This window comes from Sitophilus oryzae, unplaced genomic scaffold, assembly GCF_002938485.1.
Source record: "Sitophilus oryzae breed Bouriz unplaced genomic scaffold, Soryzae_2.0 scaffold_550_pilon_pilon, whole genome shotgun sequence".
Taxonomy (NCBI): Eukaryota; Metazoa; Arthropoda; class Insecta; order Coleoptera; family Curculionidae; genus Sitophilus; species Sitophilus oryzae.
In genome coordinates, this window is record NW_022147141.1 from 372,004 (window position 1) to 386,583 (window position 14,580).

General features: G+C 31.6%; 1 protein-coding gene across 1 annotated transcript in view; it reads left to right on the top strand.

Moving 5' to 3' along the window:
* LOC115886992 (chondroitin sulfate N-acetylgalactosaminyltransferase 2) overlaps positions 1 to 14,580 on the top strand; it is a 737,150-nt gene that overhangs the window by 269,416 nt on the left and 453,154 nt on the right. Inside the window, exon 4 of the mRNA XM_030906321.1 lies at positions 12,547 to 12,609. Coding sequence (XP_030762181.1) covers positions 12,547 to 12,609 — 63 coding nt within the window. The remainder of the gene's footprint in view (positions 1 to 12,546; positions 12,610 to 14,580) is intronic.

A 14,580-nucleotide genomic window follows, 5' to 3' on the forward strand; every position in this document is an offset into this window, starting at 1 on the left:
GGGTGCTTAAAGAGAAACTAAATAAAATAAACTGACTTCCTTTTACATGAGATCTCAAAACTTTTTATAGTGGAAGCTATGCTTTTGGGATCTCATTTCTTTTTTCACATGTATACACACATGTGACTTGTACATTGACACACATGTACCTTAGAATTTTGATGATGTGTCAGTGAATCAATGCCGAAATTAAAGAAATTTGACAAGCGAAAATTTATAAACTATGAGGTATAATTAATTGATATAATCCAGCTAGCTATAGTATGCATGTCCTCATTTTTAGTTGAAATTAATATTTCTGCTTTATCCACAATGAAGTTACAGGGTGGCCAAAAGTGTCGCTAATACCTTCGAGAAAAGGATGGTATGGCTGCGCTCGACTTGGCAGCCTAACCAGATATACATGGATAAATTAAAATTTTTGAAATGTGTCTTTTATAAGTTTATTTTCATTACTCATCTTACCTTCTTACTAAAAAAATTATAATTTATTTGTTTCGCGAGTAATTTTTATGAGTTAGAAGTAGGCACATGATATAGCTATGATTGTTCCAAGATTTCAAGGGCATGGAATAAAGCGCCGGATTAAGTAATGCATTTACACTTTCCGTCTTACAAGATCGCCATAGCTATTCACTCCTAGACATGTAAATACTGCTTCAAGACTTCTCTTTTCGATATGGTATATATAACATATATATTTTTCTTGCTTTAACATCTACCGTCTTTTATTAAAATCGCACATCTATCATAAGAAAAGAAATGAGAAAGAGAATAGGTTTTTTATTAAAATACTGTGAGAATATTTATAACGTAGTTTGTATTAGAATAAAAAAATTGTATTTTTTCATTCACGGTTTTCTCGGGTTATGAGAATTTTAATGTCAGGGAGGTAAAATGAAGTCTCGTTTTTATCGAGTTTAATAAGTTCTATATGATGTTTGCATAAATTAAATAAAAATGGAAAAGTGAATAAAAGAAATTTCGAGAGGATCATACCTTGCATCTTAATTATTAATGTAACTTTTACACAAAGAATTTCTTACACAAAGAAGTTTTACACAAAGAAAACACCAAAATCTATGGTTTATAGTAACTAACAATATTCTTTAACTGACCTAACATTAACTATAAGTACAATTCAATATATACAGGGTGTCCCAGGCTGAGCGTGCATTAGAGGTTTCTAGAGAACCATAATATCTAGATCGGAAATTTTTTGCACATCATTGTTTTACAACGAGATCTATCGATTAAAAATATTTTCAATATGGCGGCACTTCCGGAAATACAACAGTTGACAGTAACTTTCTTATTTTAAATGGGTGCCCCCATTTTTTATTAGATACTTAAATTCTTTGTAAAATTCTATGAATGTTGATGAAAACTCTAACATTAACCGTTTTTGAAAATTTATTTAAAATTTTTGGACGAAAAAAACTACCTGTCAAAAAAATATGTATAGCCTAAAAGTCAAATTTAGTGGTGGCAATCACTAAATTTGACTTTTAGGCCACTTTGACATAAAGAGAAGACATATGTGGCTATCTATTTCAAAAATTAAATTGTTCAAATGTCATATAATAATGGCGGTATCTGTCATGGAATTGAGTGATTAAAAAATTATCATAAATCATTTTTTCCAAATGGAAACCCATTTTTTATATTTGACTAATGAAACGGTTTTTCAATTCGTTACTTTTTAACTATACATGTTCCTATACCTAAAATAAATCGTTTTTAAGTTATTTAAGATTGCGTTTGAAAACGTATATTTTTCTTGATTTTATCTAGCTTTTTTTGACATTAAGTGTCAAACGGTCAGACAACTTATTTCCATCTGTCAGAAAACAATTATTTGAATTTCCTATATTATAAATACTGCCTGCTTAAGAGTTTAAAAAGTGTATTTATAAAAATATATCTCGTATGTTCGCTCTTTAGTGATATCTAATAGTTGATATTATTAATATGTATGATCGAAAAAAAATAGAGCAAAGTTGGTTCGAAAATGATGTTGCTTTTTGAACAAAGCGTCACAAATGACATGGCCAGATCTATTGTTTCACATCACCTGACGTTTAAAGTCATAGGCTACTGGTTAAAATCAAGAAAAATATACGCTTTAAAACTGAATCTTAAATAACTCAAAAACGATTTATTTTAGGTATAGGAACATGTATAGTTAAAAAGTAACAAATTGAAAAGCCTTTTCACTAGTGAAATAAAATAAGTGGGTTTCTATTTGAAAAAAATGATTTATGAAAATTTTTAATCGCTCATTTCTATGACAGCTGCGGCCATTATTATAATATGACATTCGAACAATTTAATTTTTGAAATAGATAGACACATGTATTCTCTTTATGGCACAGTGGCTGTGGTAATCACTAAATTTGACGTTTAGGCTATACAAATATTTTTAACAGGCAGTTTTTTTCCCCCAAAAATTTTAAATATTTGTTTTCTCAACAACGGTTAATGTTAGATATAAAGTGTTAATATCAAAATTCATAAAATTTTTAAGGACTTAAGTACATAACAAAAATTGGGGGCACCCATATAAAATAAGAAGGTTGCTGTCAACTCCCGGTATTTCCGGAAGTGCCGCCATATTAAAAATATTTTTATCGATAGATCTCGTTGTGAAACTATGATGTACAAAAAATCTCCGAGCTAGATGTTGTAGTTCTCTAGAAACTTCTAATGCACGCTCAGTCTGGGACACCCTGTATATATATATATAAAATAAACTCAGTTTACTTCTACACGATGGTTAATGAAATTATTGTATTATCTTTAGTAGATATATATTGTATGCTATAAAAAATTTTTTTGCTGCCTAGTAGAGTACCTATCTAGAAATGGTAATGGATCGTGGAAAGAAATTTAAATCAGGGAAATATTTATTTTTATTAATTTATTTTAAACTTAATTTTTTGACTGTCAATGTAGACCTGATAACTAACGTAATTTTTAAGTTTTCTATAGGTTAGATAGTATTTAAATATATCAGTAGTTGGTGTTAAATCGCAGTTATTACGTGCACACATAATTTTTTAGTATTTTATCCAAGTTATTAATTCTTGTAGCCTTTCTGAGTATTCTCGAAACTTTTAGCGAACTCAAAGAGAGAACTAAAAAATAATTTTGGGTCTAATATTACAAGTAATCTACATGATTTCTACCAAAAATATTTCGTTTTACTCTTTCAACTATGTAGGAAGCTTTTCAATTTTTGTTGTTCTCTCTAAACCTTAATTTGTGAACTTTTCCGATTTTCTATATAAAAACGTAGCAAATTTTTCGTGGCACCCAATCCATAGCTATTCAAAATATTTAAAAGTTTAAAACTGAGCAATAGTTTTGTAAACGATAAATTTTTACATTATTTTGACGCAATTAGTTGGCATGAAGTTCTAAAATGCACATCAGGGAAACCACTATTCACCTCCCAACTATTCACGATAGTGATTCACCAATCATCCAATATGTATTTGATATCTTCCTGATATAATAATAAGGATGCAATTATATGTATAGCAGTTATTTTTATTTAAGAATTATTACAGATTGGATATTTTTCAAATTGTAATTCGGTAGAGATAAACAGAAGAAAATATCTGAACTATATACAGGGTGGTCCGAACTGTATTCCGGAAACTTCGGCAGCATATTCTGCAGATAAAAATAAGTAAAAAAGTTCGTATAAATGTATGTTCTAAAATGCTTAGTTTCGGAGATACAGGGTGTAGAAGTTTCATTTTTATTTCCATTTTTTCCAAGTAATTTCTGATGTAACGCCAATATTTGGATGAAAATTAGAGTCTGGAAGTTTTTTGACATGAGAAATTTGATTTTGGTGTCAATATGACTCCTACTAGTAGAGGGCGCCACCTACATATTTGTTAAATGGTTTGAAGAGTAATAACTTTTCGTCCGTACCTGTATAAAATTACTGAGTAAAAAAATATACATTCACGACTTTTTGTTACGTGAAAAAGGTCTCTTGGTAAAAATCGCTACGAGTAATAGTTTACGAGATATTTGGAATCGAAATTATCAATATCTGTCATCATTGACATGAATTAAACATGTTAACTCAATAGTTATTAGACTGAAATCATCAATTTGAAATGTTTTTGTGCCAAAAGATCAACAGAAACTGTTTTATCATCATTTTTTGCAGAAAAATTTATGATGAATTTAAAAAAATTAAAAATTTCCCAAATTTATTATTTCAGTGAAATAACTATCTACTGAACGTGTTTATTTTTCGCCAATAATAGCATGTATTGACTATTTCCATTCTAAATATCTTAAGAACGGTTGCTAGTAGGGATTTTTACAAAGAGATATTTTTTACGTAAAAAGTCACAGAGATGTATATTTTTTCGCTCGGTTGTTTTATACAGGTATGGACAAAAAGTTATTACGCTTCAAACCAGTTAAAACACATGTAGGTGACGCCCTCTACTAGTAGGAGTCATATTGACATCAAAATCAAATTTCTCATGTAAAAAAACTTCCAGACATCAATTTTCATCCAAATATTGACTTTACTTCAGACATTATTTGGAAAAAATCGAAATAAAAATGAAATTTCTACACCCTGTATCTCCGAAACTAAGCATTTTCGAACATACATTTATACGAACTTTTTACCTATTTTTATCTACAGAATATGCTGCCGAAGTTTCCGGAATACAGTTCGGACCACCCTGTATAATTAATTTCTATAAGTTTATATTCTATACAAATTTAGCTGTATCGGTTGTTTTTTCAAAAGTAGCTCCCCTATAACTATTTACTTTATTTTTTTCAGACGAAAAAAAAGACATTTGGTAAATATATTAGTACATGACACTAATCAAGATTGGGGTCATAAAAACGAGATTTGGTCAGCATATGACGTCATATCATGATTATTTTCGGTCACTGCCTGTTTCACCCGACTACAAACTTTGATTTTTAAATTGTACCCCGGTATTTTTTTTAGAACATTCTGAATAGAATGACATATCATATGTCAACTTTTATATATGTCGACATTTTCGTTTAAAAAGAAATTATTTGAAATTTCAATCTAGAATGCAATGACTGTATTCATAACGACAAAATTTGACTCGAAATATCAATTATGTGGTACCAAATTATTTCGCATTGAAAAGGGATTCAGTTGAAAAAAAAAATACAATTGGGGAATATTTTAATCAGCCGGGAAATAATAATAGATAGACTCTCAATAATATTAGACTCTCAAATGTATTTTTCCAATACTCCTTGATTAACAATTAGTGGTTCTAACTATACTGTTTTATAAATAAATACCATTTTAAGAGAAAATGTATGGCATATCAATGTCATTCTATTCAGAATGTCATTTTCTATCAAATAAAGCAAAAAATGTCGAGGTTACAATTTAAAAATCAAACGTTTTGTACTCATTTCCGTTGAAACAGAAAATGACCGAAACTAACTGAATACTTCATTCATCGTCTTGTCTCTGGGAAATAGGAGAGAAACAGGACACTCAAATATGGGAAATCCTATCGGAGGACCTCTACTCCAAATGAGATCGGACCAAATGACCCCTCTTTATCACTACCCCAAACCATTAGAGGTGAACAAAATGGATCGAGGAATGTGGACGGATATATCATTCCTTCAGGATGGACTAACCTGGTATACAGACGGGTCAAAGACTGCTGAAGGAACAGGAGCTGGAGTATTTGGGGAAAGACCAAGGGTAAGTTTATCCTTTTCCTTGGGTAAACACTCAACCGTATTCCAGACAGAAATCTTCGCCATTCTAAAATGTGCGAGAGAAAACAATAGAAGAGCTTATTGAGATAAGCTTATCAATATATGCTCAGACAGTCAGGCGGAACTTGGGGCGCTTATGAGCCCAAAGGTATCGTCGAGACTCGTCTGGGAATGCCTAGGTGAACTGGAAGCTCTGGCTCGAAGGAACACAATTAAATTATTCTGGGTGCCGGGCCACAGCGGCATCGAAGGCAACGAAAAAGCCGATGAGCTACTAGGTAAGGATCATCGGCATCTTATCTTGGTCCAGAGCCAGTACTGGGAATACCCAAATGTATAGTCTGTGGTACACTAAAACTCTGGATCAGGGAAAAGCAGAATGTCCACTGGAGAAACAGACAGGGGTACAGGCACAGCAAGGCTTTTATCCAAGGACCTAGCTCTAAAACCGCAAAAGAACTGCTAATGCTTAGCAGGAATAAATTGCGGATTACAACAGGCCTCTTGACAGGAGATATGGCTGTCAAGTGTTACCTGAACAAGCTCAACCTGTATCAAGGAAGTCTTTGCTGCAGACTCTGCGATACAGATCCTGAAACAGCGGAGCACATAATATGTCATTGCGAGGTTCTGGATCGCAAGCGACACTTTCTATTTGGGAAAGCTAGGTTAGAATCGGAGGAACTATGCTCCCATCCTATCAAGGACCTGCATAAGTTAGTGCAGGGCACAGGGATAGGAGAATGGGTTCAGATATAGAAAGGGGACAAACACAATAGGCCTCACAGGTCGCAGTGTTTCCGGCAGAGAACGGCCCCTTATTGTGAAAAAAAAAACTGAATACTTCATCCATCCCGAATTATGTTATACACTAACAACCACATCTCGTTTTTTTATTTGCAAAAATAAATAAGTTATAGGGTTGAGCTACTTATAAAAAAGCACCCGGTATACTGATTCTGATATATTTTTCCTGATTGAGCACGGGAACAATTATTAATTTTTTAATGAACTTGGCTCGAAAGGAGCATATAATATTATAGTGTTGTCTTGTGGGTCATATATAATGTTAATGGCGTAGTGACAACTGGCTGTTCGAGTGGAATAGGAAGGATCGAAGACCGGTGAAAAGGTCTAGATATTTATTTTTCTTGCTGTACGCCGACCGACGTTTATTAAAATGGGACGATTTTTCAAAACAGACGAGGAAAATATGAAGAGAATGGCTTTTTATTAGAATATTTGAAGGTTATTTATTAAGGTAGCTTTATGTTAGAATGAAAATTAAATATTTTTTCAGTCAATGATTTTTCGCTTTCTCAGGTTATGAGATTTCCAAAGTTAGAAAATTAAGTAGATATCTTTATTTAACGAGTTTAATAAGATATTTTTATAATTATAATTATATGTTCGAATCGTGTAAATTATTAAGATTTGGTTAAAGTATTATAAAATCAATACTTTCTTTGAATCCTTTGAGATACTCAAGTACTTGCGTGGGGTATTTTAATACCCCAATTAATTTTTGATGAAAAACATGAGAAAACAAATTACTTGGATGTCATATGAGTAATTATATAAAACAATACAAGTTTATATAAATTTTAACAATTATTGTAGACATTGAAAAACTTGTAACTAAATATTAATAACCTGAATTTTCGGATTCAGAAACTACTTTAACCTTATTTGCTAAGCCATTGTTGATGGATTTTATGCATCCATTCAGTGCTCTTGGGGTATTCCATAATTTCATGATCTATAATTTCTGGGACAAAATGAACACCTTTTTGCCAAGTTTGGACCTTTAATGCACATGTAATGTTTTAAGATAATGTGCTTTAGTAGATCTTGTTGGTTCCTCCAAATCCAAAAGAAGTATTTTTCTTACATGTTGGTAACATGATTGCCACTTTCTGCCAGCACACATATCTACACTATATGGTTTAAAAAAAAACAAGAAGCAACGTGTACTTTGGCATTCCCTAACCAAGATATTAAACTAAAACACCGTGTGGGATACTAAAATACCCCGCACGAGTACTGGGAATTAATTTTTTCGCTAGAGTTTCCAATTTTAACTTCTTAACTATCTTGTAACGTTTTTAGTTCGTTACATGTCTTTTTTATATATAATATATGATGTCTGGCGTATCATCACCGGATTCCCTATCGTTCAGGCCGGATAATTTATTTGACGCGCTTGGCGTAATTTTTACGTTCTCTAGTCCACAACCCTGTTATCGTTTGGCTGCTCGGTGGAGACGCTGTCAACATCGCTTCAAGATTTCGCTCTCCGCGCTTAACCTCACTTTTTGGTTTGGCCGGTTTGCGGCACGGTTGCAAACCCTGCTGTTAGAAATGGTAATTTAAATCTTGCTGCAAAATCTGAATCAGCTGCCATTTCGAAGCTACACGTAAAGATGAGATATTATCTTTATTAGATTCGTTATTATTGTTGAATATTTTTAGGGTAGAGTTTTGGACTAACCCATCTTAACTCGTATTTGTATTTTGCTGGCACATTGGTGTTCTTTTGCTTTTGTCCTCCAGAATGTTACATGGAAGAAAGGACAGTTTCTTTGTTTGTTATTGAGCCCTCGGAAGTAATTCGATTAGGTTTATTTTGCTTATTAGATCTTGTTTGGTTTTAAACAAGAGTTTCGTATTTTTAGGGTCCAAGGTTATGGTTCAAGTTACGGACTATTTCCAAGTTACGGACATTATCCAAGGTACGTACAGTATCCAAGGTACGGGCATTATCCAAGGTCCTAGTAGTGTTCCAAGGTACGGGTAGTGTTCCTATGTACAGATGTCCTGTGGACGAGTGTTCCATGTAGGGATGGTTTATCTTATGTATAGAGTGCCCCAGCGTGGATGTGGCGTAGGCTCCATGCTGCTTCGATCCTGTTTTTAAGCCTAGTTGATAGTTACGGCTGTATTAGTTCATGGTGTCCTCAGTCTGGCCCCTTTTGTTGTATTGGCTAACAACAAAGCCGAGAGACAGTGCAGAGATGCAAGCCCACCTCACGCTGTACTGTTTGAACCAGGATTGCCTTAAGAACCAACAGCTAAGTTTAGATTTAAGTTCTGGTTTTTATGGTTTATATTTTCAGTCTTAAAATAATAACATACATCTTATTGTACAGACTTTACGTTTAGTGGTTAACTTCCTTATGTCTGTTTAGTATTTAAAATATGATTTAGTTCTTAGGTTTCATTACGAACATATCTTGTTATAGTATTACTTTCTCTATATATCTATTGCGTGATTTTAAAGATGAATAACCGAACAGATTCTAGAATCTACGCTTACAAGATCTCAGATTTGATATCGTATAAAATATATATAACAAATTAATTAAAGCAATGATACCTTTTTTATATATTTTCTATAGCTTTATCTATATTGTACTTTTCCATCGAGTTTCATTGAACATATTTAATATACGTAACTTTCTTTGACATAGAATCACTATGATTATTAAAATATTACAATGTTATTTACCATCACAGTCCATCTTGAATAAATATAGTCATTAGTTTTAAGTAATATACAACTGCGTTTTCTTTCTCTGTACATGCCTGGCGCCCAATATCTATATTCTTTTGTTTATTGTTATTAGTTAGTTTTCTTTCCAGTGAAATATCATATCCACGACTGCTCTCTGATGAAAAGCTGCCGTTCGCAGTGGTAGTGGTTTAAAAAACGCTATAATCTTAATTAATATTATTAAAAACATTGAAATAATAGGAATATTTTACCAATTTACCTTTGCACTTCTGAACTAAAATGATTCTAATGTTTTTCATGGTAATTTCCTTAACTAAATTAATAATAAAAATCAACAGAAAATATACATCTTGTTTTCATCTGGCCGATTTAATACTAAAAAACGAATTTATTCATCAGCTCTCAAAAAAAGTCTTACCGACTGGAACATAATTCTCTTGTATATACAGGGTCCGGCAATGGTGCGTCGGGCATCTGAAGCTCCTATAATAAAAAAAAACTTAGGAATTTTGTTTAAGTGCCAACCTAAATTATGTATTAGAATGTATGGCTCTTTCAACGGTAAAATAACAGATAAAAATCGTGATAATTTTGATAAAAAATTACTGTTGGAAAACCCATACGTAATATAATATCACCAATATCCGCCAAACTTTAAAAATTTGAAAATAATTTAAAAACAAAAAATGTTTATTTTTTAATTCTCCATCTAACAAAGCAATAATATACAGAGTGTTCCATTTAAAAAAAATTAACAAAATCTATTTTGTAGTTTAGAAAATTTGTCATAGAATTTTGAACATCCTGTATAGTTTAAGATTACGATATTTATAACAAAGTAAGTACAGACCAACTATAGTAAATACCTAGTATATTAGGTAGTAGATAGATTGCCGAACCCTGTAGATAAAGAAAATATAACCTCCAAAATGTATCTTTTGTCGGTTTATTTTCTTTAAAAAATGAACTGTATACTGATATATTTTTCCTGAAGATTCTGACCACGAGAACTATAATTTATTTCCTTCGCTAGGGAATTGCTAGGGCTCAAAAGTTGGCTTCTGGGTCATCTATAAAGGTAATGACGTAGTGACAACTAGCTGTTCGAGTGGAATATGAAGAATCGAGCGACGAAAAGGTCTGAATATTTATTTTCCAGCTTTAGATCGACCAAAATGTATTTTAATGGGACGATTTTTCACGGCAGTAGAAAAAAGTTGAAAATAAGACTTTTTATTTGGTATTTTCTGTATTCTTCTAAGATAGTTTGATGTTAGAATGAAAATTTAATATTTTTTCCGTCGCTCTCTCAGAAGTCGAGTCAGAATGGTAAAACGAGTAAGTCTCATTTTTTATATCCAACTTAATAACTTTTATATGACGATTGTATAACGAAAAAAAAAATGCAATAAAGGAAACTTTCACAGGGTCATAATAATTAAAAATAGAATCTTTAATATGAAAGATTATCCATTATTCAATTAGATTCCATTATTCAATTAAATTCTTTAAACACGAGTTTAAAACAAAAAGTATAGATTATTTTTGCGAATATAAGTAAACGGTTTAGATCATTATAATAGATAGCCTAAACCAGTGGCTGATACAGAGGGGGCCCCCATAAATATATAGATTGGGTTAAATATTAGCCTTTTGGGTTAAAAATGACGCTCTAAAAAGTATATTCTACATTACTTTTTATTTGGCCCCCCCCTAAAATAAATTCCTTTATCCGCCACTGGTCTAAACCGTTTAGATGATTCATGAAAGTGATGATTCCTCAAGCTTTATAGCTCATCAGTGCTACTACTTAATGTATCTTGTCTTGTGTGTCCAGTGATTCTTTTAGTCCAGCTAAAAATGATTTTAAAGCTAATTCGTTATATAAAGTTCTTTTAATCGACTTTGCAGAAGAAAGGTCGTCGCAAATGCCAATACAAGAAAAAAACAAATTTAAAATATGAAGAATGCTAACATAAAACTGTTCTGGCTTTTCGTTTTGCAAAAAATCTTTATTTAGACAGGCTACTTCCCATCTCTCAGCAAAATTTCTACGCAAGACATCTTTTATTTGGTCCCAGTTAGTTACTTTATGAATGTTAATTATCAATTTGACATTACCAATGTCCTAGGTTATGAGCAATATTAAATAAAATCAAAATCTCCTCATGTGTCAAACTTTTATCCGACAAATAAAGCGCTATTTGGCAGTTCAGGTCCCAAATAGGATATCTGACGGATAAGGTTATTTTATCTAATAGATATTGGTATCTAGAGGTGAAGATGAAGACGTTTTTCTGCTATCCATCAAATAAAATATATCTGGCAGATTATAACGCGCTATCTATACCTGAAAACACCGGGGGTTAGAGTCTTAGGCGTTAAATTTAAACTAATTAAATTGGTAATTACTTGATCTATATCTGATATTAATGAATTACACCTACTGTAAGGCGAGTTTTCTTTGTATTTTCTACTATAGAAACCAGCTGATGTCATAACGATGTAGTACAAAAATCAACAAAGCTCCTTTTTCCCGCGAGGTATGTCGATTGGGTACCACTCTCCGTGATTTGGTGTGGAGGGATCGATGCACGAATTCCACTATGATCTTCTTTGTTTGTACCGCTAAAATTTAATCCTTTTCCGATAACTGATCAATGGTTAAAGGGCAAATAAATTGATAGAACGATGCTTAACAATTTCAGATATCCTACCGACTGCGCAACTCATAGAATCGGAACTTGACAAACTCTTTAAAAAATATTTTTCTAAATTACAAAATACGTCTTAACATTACAATAGGTCTCTATAGAATGTGAATCGAAGAAGAATATTTATTAACCAAGTTGATTTTATAAAAATGCTGATTCTATTATTATATTTATACAAAATAAAAATATTATCAAAATAAACCAATATGTTTTTTTTCTGAAGTGGTTTGTTATAGCAGAGCTTTATTATGGCGCTCGGCCTTTAATGGTATGTTATGTACGAGAGCTTAATATTAAATTATAAATTCTTTGTTATTTTTAACATTTTGTGAGGTTTACTAATTAAAATTTTAATTTAAAAATTATTTTATTTTTTAATCTCGCTGTGTGTGCAAAAATTGAGATAAATATGTAAACTTTTAATTTTCTCCAGCTAATTCTGGCGGATTATTTTCTGTACTTTATTTATACCATCATTGCCTCTCATAGCATGTAGTTTTTATATTTATTCCTAGATATTTTATTTTGTTTAATATGGATTTTTCTTTACAGAAGAACTCTGGCTTTTTCCAAGAAATCGGCAACAAATGCAGTACCAACGGTTTCACCAAACAGGTAAAATTTGTCCCATTTTATTGAACTTTGAGAATCTATTGTATACAGTTAATATGAACACTATTAAAACTTGTCATCTTCTGATGCTACGATTTGGTAATAAAAAGTATAATTAATACTATGCAACTAGTACATAAGGATGCAAATTTTTGTTAATGGATTAGTGACTTACTGAAAATGTATTTTTTAAAAATACTATTCTTTCCTAATCAAACTCTTATTAATTTTAGTTGTAACCGTCATTTGTTACATTTATTATTTTATCTAAATCCAAAATGTTAGTGTTCTGTTCTTTCAGTTGCAAAACCTAAAATAATTAATCAAATTCAGTACAGGGTGGCGCCTCTCAAACGACGTGGAGGCTCCAAGGAGAACGACGCTTTCTGTTGAAATGAAATTTTGTGAGCATATGTAGGCTAATTTAGAATATTTCTTAAAAATATAGTTCTACAGGGTGTTCCCAAATAAAGTTACACATTAAAGTTGTGTTTTTTTGTAATGGAACACCCTATATATTAATTGATTTTCGGATTTTAGGAGAAAAATAAGGGTGAGAACACTTTTAAAAAATGAAGAATAATTTTTAAATTTCAATAAAAACTACCTAAACTGGAATTTTCCCGGTATAGCTTCATATGAAGTTAAAATAATTATTGCACTTTAAATCAAATTAAAACTTGACCAAAAAAAAGTTCTACAGGGTGAGACAAAATTAATACTGATTTTGATACATTGGTCACATTTAAAACCAAATTACTCTTTTATTTTAAATAGAACACCCAGTATATTACTCCGATATTCAATCGGGAATTCATGTCTCTCTAAAATACTATTAAGGTTGCCTACCAATCTAACAAATATTTTTCTAGATATTTTGTTTTTTAAGATTTAGTGTCAGTAGATCTTTATTACATATTGGAAAACATCTAGGTGGCTGGTAATATACGTTTTGTTAATTTAACAATGTTACATTAGTTCAACTTTAAGAACTAGTTATAATTTTGTGTCAGTTGAAACAACTATTTTTAATTTACATTAATGATATATTCAACAAACTTGACTGTCTCTCACTGTTGATTGCCGACGCCGACGAGCCTAAAATATTCTCTCTCATATCATAATGGTTTCAGAAGTCTGTATATTTTATAGAGTATTAAAAGGCTCCCTTATTATAGTGATTAGTTCTTGAATGTTGGTGCTCAGCAGGTTTATATCGTCTGTGAATCTAAGATAGTTAAGGTGTACCCCATCGATGTTTCTTAATAACATTTTCCAGTGCCAGGGTAAATAACTTGCGAAATATGGTATCCTCTTGCTTCACACCCTTACCAAGTGATAACAATAATGGAATAATCCATTGCTGTTATAAATGACCAGGTTTCGATGCTATCGAAGGCTTTTTGGAAGTCCACAAGGGCGTAATGTAGCGATGTTGTATTTTCAGTGACCGTTTGGATGCCAAAAAAAGATGGTTCCCAAAATTTGGTCTCTTATGCTCCCTTATACCTTTTCTTATCTCTATTTTCGTTGTTTTATTTATATTGTTATATTCTACGGAATTTTACATATGTTCTTTGTTACTGTAGTTATGCTCTGTTTATTTTATCGAGAATCTCATTGAAGTCTTGGTACTAGAGTATCAGTAGCTTCTGTGTTTGGTTTTCAAGCTCGTTTTAGTTGCAGAGAATATCTTGTAGGGAATATAAATCTGGTAATTAATTTTCTCCATTCTATATTGGGATAAGTTTTTATTTTGGCACGTACTAGTCTGTGGTCACTTTATGTGAATACTCTTTAACACATTATTTTTGTATTATCTTTGTATCTTTTGTATTATCTTTGTAGATACTATTCTTGTTCGTAAGGATTAGATCTACTTGATATTTTACTTTGCAAAAAATGTAATATTTCTTAATTCCCATAAAATTTGAATGTAAAATGTAGAATATTTAGGAGGGGAGTTAATCACCG